This window comes from Triticum urartu, chromosome 1, assembly GCF_003073215.2.
Source record: "Triticum urartu cultivar G1812 chromosome 1, Tu2.1, whole genome shotgun sequence".
Taxonomy (NCBI): Eukaryota; Viridiplantae; Streptophyta; class Magnoliopsida; order Poales; family Poaceae; genus Triticum; species Triticum urartu.
Window position 1 is genome coordinate 467,864,383 of NC_053022.1, and position 4,800 is coordinate 467,869,182.

At 50.6% G+C, this 4,800-nt stretch overlaps 1 protein-coding gene across 1 annotated transcript; it reads left to right on the forward strand.

The window, feature by feature from the left end:
• Positions 1–376: 376 nt before the first annotated feature.
• LOC125535682 (protein GL2-INTERACTING REPRESSOR 2-like) lies at positions 377–1,504 on the forward strand. The gene is made up of 2 exons (XM_048698750.1): positions 377–591; positions 743–1,504. Exon 2 carries the CDS (start codon positions 774–776, stop codon positions 1,176–1,178), a length of 405 nt encoding a protein of 134 aa, XP_048554707.1. The 5' UTR covers positions 377–591; positions 743–773; the 3' UTR covers positions 1,179–1,504.
• Positions 1,505–4,800: the final 3,296 nt, after the last annotated feature.

A 4,800-nucleotide genomic window follows, 5' to 3' on the forward strand; every position in this document is an offset into this window, starting at 1 on the left:
TGTAAGTTAGCACGCCATATTTTGCAGCGGCCGCTAGAGTCAGCGTCCTGCCGCGCGTAAAAACTGCTATTTCCATGCTGTAAAAAGGTTTTAGTGCGTGTGGTTGCGCGCCTGCTGGAGATGCTCTTAGCGATGACTACAATTTAACCTAACACACATCGCCAACCACAGGAATGAGAAGAGGGACCTGACCTTTACTTGCAAAACCAAAACGGAGCTAGCATCGTGAGACGGAGGGGGGGCATGCAGGGAAGCGACAGGGAGGGAATTTAAATGCTTCTGTTCAAGGCAATAAAGAACATCATCACCTCTCCACCTCGACGCAGCTTAGCTGTCCGGCGCCCTCATTATATATCGCCACGGGAGCTGCACCACCACCCCTCAAATACTCAGGCACAGGGCAGGGGGCTCTCACTTGGTCCGTGTCCTTCACCCCGGCCGGCAGCGCTAGCTAGTACGTGCATGCAAGTGCCCTTCCAAGCGCGCGCCTCCAAACCACCCTATCTCCACCTCCACCTCCACACCCACATTAGTTTGGTTTCGCGTACACGTTCCGTGTCACTAGCTGGGTAGCTTCAACGTACTCCAAAGGTAATGTACCGCGCGGCAACGTCGGCTATTTAATTGCATCGATAGACCATCAGTATAGCTAGGTTGATGGAGGAGTATTCTGTTGATGTTGTTTTATGTTTGAGATCGAGCGAAAGCATGACATGAGCTATATTTGGTGTGCATTGTGCAGTGCAGCGGTGGTGTGCGGAGTTAGCTTGAAGATGAGCAGGAACAATGGCAAGGGGCCGAAGCTGGACCTGAGGCTGAGCTTCTCGCGGTCACGCGGCGGCGGCGGCGGCGGCGGCGGCGGAGGGGGTCCATCGGCTGCGCCGCCGGGAGGCAGCAACTCGCCGAGGAGGATGTCTTCGTCGTCTTCTTCCTCGGCATCCCCGCCGAGCTCGTGCGTGTCGTCGGAGGGGAGCCCGGAGGCTGGCGGGGGCAGTGGTGGCTCGGCGATGATCCTCGCGGGCTGCCCCCGGTGCATGATGTACGTGATGCTGTCGCGGGAGGACCCCAAGTGCCCCAAGTGCCAGAGCACAGTGCTCCTCGACTTCAACGACGTGGGCGCCGACCACCGCAACCCAGGGTTCGGCTCCGGCAAGGTCGGCAAGGGCAAGCGCGGCTGAACCGACCGGCCGGGCTTCTTCGATCTAGATGCTTAGCCGTCGTGTCGTCGATCGCCTAGCTGCCGTCCTCTTTAGTTTCTCATCAATCGTGTGCGTGCGTGTTCGTTGGTGTTGGTGTGTGCGTGCGTGCGAGTTGGGTCAAGAAGAAAGGAATTATTCCGTAGACCCGTCCCTTCCATGGACTAGCTAGTGGGACGCCGGGGTGCCCATGGAACGGGTCTAGGTAATAATTTCATCTGTTGTGTGAGTCGTGACTGCGTGCGTTTGTAGTACGGGGCAGTACTGGCAAGGATTAAGATTTTGTCTCTGAGGTTTTATAGAAGGCAGTAATGCGCTTGTCTCGCCCCGTCCTTTGGCGCCAGGCACAGCCGTGAAGCTTGACGCGGCCGGGGCATAAATACGCTGCAGTGACGCATTTCATTTCATACGGACGAACGACCGACGTCGAGCTATAGCTCTGGCTAGCTATGTCAGATAGGCAGCTCATTCATTCTCGTTTAACTCGCGCACATGTCCTACGTACGCCGCATCGATCGAACATACGTACGCACGTACGTACGTACGCCTGCATGCATAATAACCTTTTCTGAATATATACTGTATGTATGGTTTTTGCATGATAAATTGTAGTACTAGTACTCCTACTCAGAACATGCAAAGATCATCATGAGATTAACATGAATGAAGACTCGGGCAGTCAAATCAAAGTTGAGAAAAGTCTTGTTTTCTCGAGACCATGCATGCACTAATAAAGCTCAGACAACTTTTCCTGCAAAATAAGTTTGCATGTTGCACGGTTCAGACTTCAGACCACACACCACACCAGAGAGAAAGAAGCAAGGGAAGAGGCAGGCACGCATGGGAAGATGCTGGGTGGTTAGAGTCATTCAAAGGGGAGACTATTGCGGATTAACTCGCTTTTAAACCCAGAATGAATGCACGAGTAATTGGAGACAGTTGTGCAATAACAAAGAGGGGCATCGATCGTGTCAGGGCGCCGATGCATCAAACCACACAGTCGATGCCAACCTTGTCGCTTCAATGCGTTGTTGCTGAAATGCAAGGAAGGCCAATTGATTCCTCACACAGCCAGCCACTAAATGTGCCCTCATTTCCACTTCGTCTCAGCCTGCCCGGCTGTCTGGTACGCTAGCTTTCCACTGTACTCGCTACGCTCTACTGTGCGTACGTGCCTCTTCTGGACACAGAATCAAGGCACGCTGCGGCCGCTCCATCCCCTTGCACAGTCGCCGGCTTAATGCCGTCGAGAAATAAACAGTGCAACAGCCGCAGCAGCAAGAAGATTATGAAAATTACTGGCAGCAGCACAGTGTGCATGCGCCCCAACATAAATTAAGGCAGGCTTGATGGCCTCCCTTCTGAAAAGGACCTGTCCAACAGTGACCTCCGGAGAAGACGCTTGTCGATATCAAGTTAGCTGGCCACTTTTAGGCAGACGCGCGCAGGCAGGCAGAGGTGTTATGGTGGGCATTCAGCTGATGGTATCCCGGTCCGTGCAAAGCTAGCGCCGGGCTAGTGTCAACTGCGTGCTTGCAGATCGAGTACATGTGTGCATGGTCGTGCATGCAGAGTAGTAAACCGCGGCAATGCATGCATGGCCATACATATCCATCCTTGTCAGGCAAATTAAACGGATCGACCAATCAATCGACCAACCACTCGATTTCGAAACCCCTCCGAGCTAAAAGACCAGCTCATAATCAACCCCGATCATCGCAATTGAAGGCCATATAGTGCCTAGAGAGAAGATACGTACGGAGTACTAAAAACTAATAAGTGCCCATGAATATGAGTTGTTGCTTCTTGGCCAGGGTCACAGCTCCGACTGAGCTGTTCTTCTTTCTATGCAAAGATGCAGCGAATCATGCGTCCAAAATGTTTTGGTCATCAGATGCTCAATCGATCGAGTACTCCGTTTGATGCTCGGTGCCGCCATCTAGGAGTACTTCAGCCATGAATGGAGATTGGTAGGAATCATAAGTTCACTTTTGTGCCTAGATGGGGGTAGTAAACTAACTACTCCATTATACAAAGTGAGAAGGGCTGGTTGATCGGCATGAGAAATGATTTCATGGCATGTAGTATATATGCATGCACGGCACAAGAAACTTATTAAGGATGGTGCAGAAATTAAGCAGTGGGGGTGCTACCACAACTCAAAAGAAATGTCGTAGCTGGTACGCCAGTGTCAACAGCCTAGCTTGCAGATTTGTTGTGCAAATCGTATACCTAGCTATTACGAGGTCAATGGTCCATACGCATTTGATATAGCCAGCTAGCTGTACTACAAAGTACGTACTAGTACGTGGATCACTACTGGCAGACCGATCTCTGCCCGCCTGTTTTTATTTTTACTTTCATGAAATACAGCAAAAGCTTGGCCTTTTCGTTAATTGAGCAAGGAGTAAAGAGTATGTACAAGGCCGAAGCCAAAAAGAAGCAAACGTACTATTCTCCCGGAATGATCACCCCTAAGTGTTTCCCTCTGGCAATACACCACAATCTAACCTCTCTCTTGGTATTGCCAAATACCATCGTAGGCAAGGACGCAAAATTTGGCATGCATTTCATGTAGCCAGCTAGCTGTACTACAAAGTACGTACTAGTACGTGGATCTCTACAGGCAGACCGATTTCGGCTTGCTTGTCCAATGCTTAAAACTTTGTGAAGCAAAAGTGTCGTGCGTACGACGATCTATGGGACCGGTAATGGCCCCTTTACGATTTGACTGTGGCATGTGGGGATACACTCGTGCAAAGAGCAGAATCAACAGACCACACAAGTGTTCACCCAGGTTCGAACCGCCGTGAGGCGTAAAATCCTACCCCTGCTTTGTATATTGGATGTGTTTGAGCTAAGTACAAGGAGCTTAGCTGGCCGGTAAGGTGCGCGGGAAGTGCGGCTACGCATGTAAATGAGCAATGTGTCGACCTTTGCAGATCATGCCAGTAGATAATCTTACTTCTCCAGATAGCAACTCCCCCATGTGACAATTCTGATGATAATCGTGAAGCAGATGATCCTGAGGCAGAAAACTTGGCCATGAACATCTATTCACAACAACATCCTGTAGCAAGGACAAACTGTTCGAAGGAGAAGAAGAGGCGAGGTGAGCGCGGACCTACTTTGGGGCATGGTTTAGAGAGTATTATAGCAAGGACCGGATCTACGATGAAGGTTGGCTTCATGGAGGGAGCAAACATGCCTATTAACCCTCTGCAAGCAGCAAAACTAGTTCGGAGGTTGGTTTTGAAGTCAAAAATCATTTGCCATTAAAAACCAAGTGGAAGGAGTAGAGTGCAGAAGGGAATAAGCATATGCTTCCTGAAACATAAAATTCATTAAAGGTCAGCCATCAAATGAATCTCTTTTGCATTTGTGCCATACCACATCTTTTTAACTTCGCACCCTAAATGTTGTAACATGCATGTGTGTATAATGTCTGCAACTAATGTTTGAGTTTCCAAACAACGCTCCATTGCCCAAGGGAGTTTCTGACCCCGAGCAAGCAGCCGCATCCCCACCCAGCCGCCGCCGCTGTTCCCGTTGCAGTCCCGCCGCCGCCGTGCCGTAGCAACCTCGTTGCCCACTGCGACCGTTC

Coding starts and splice junctions, on each gene's coding strand:
- LOC125535682 (XM_048698750.1), top strand. CDS start 774: ATGAGCAGGAACAATGGCAAGGGGCCGAAGCTGGACCTGAGGCTGAGC.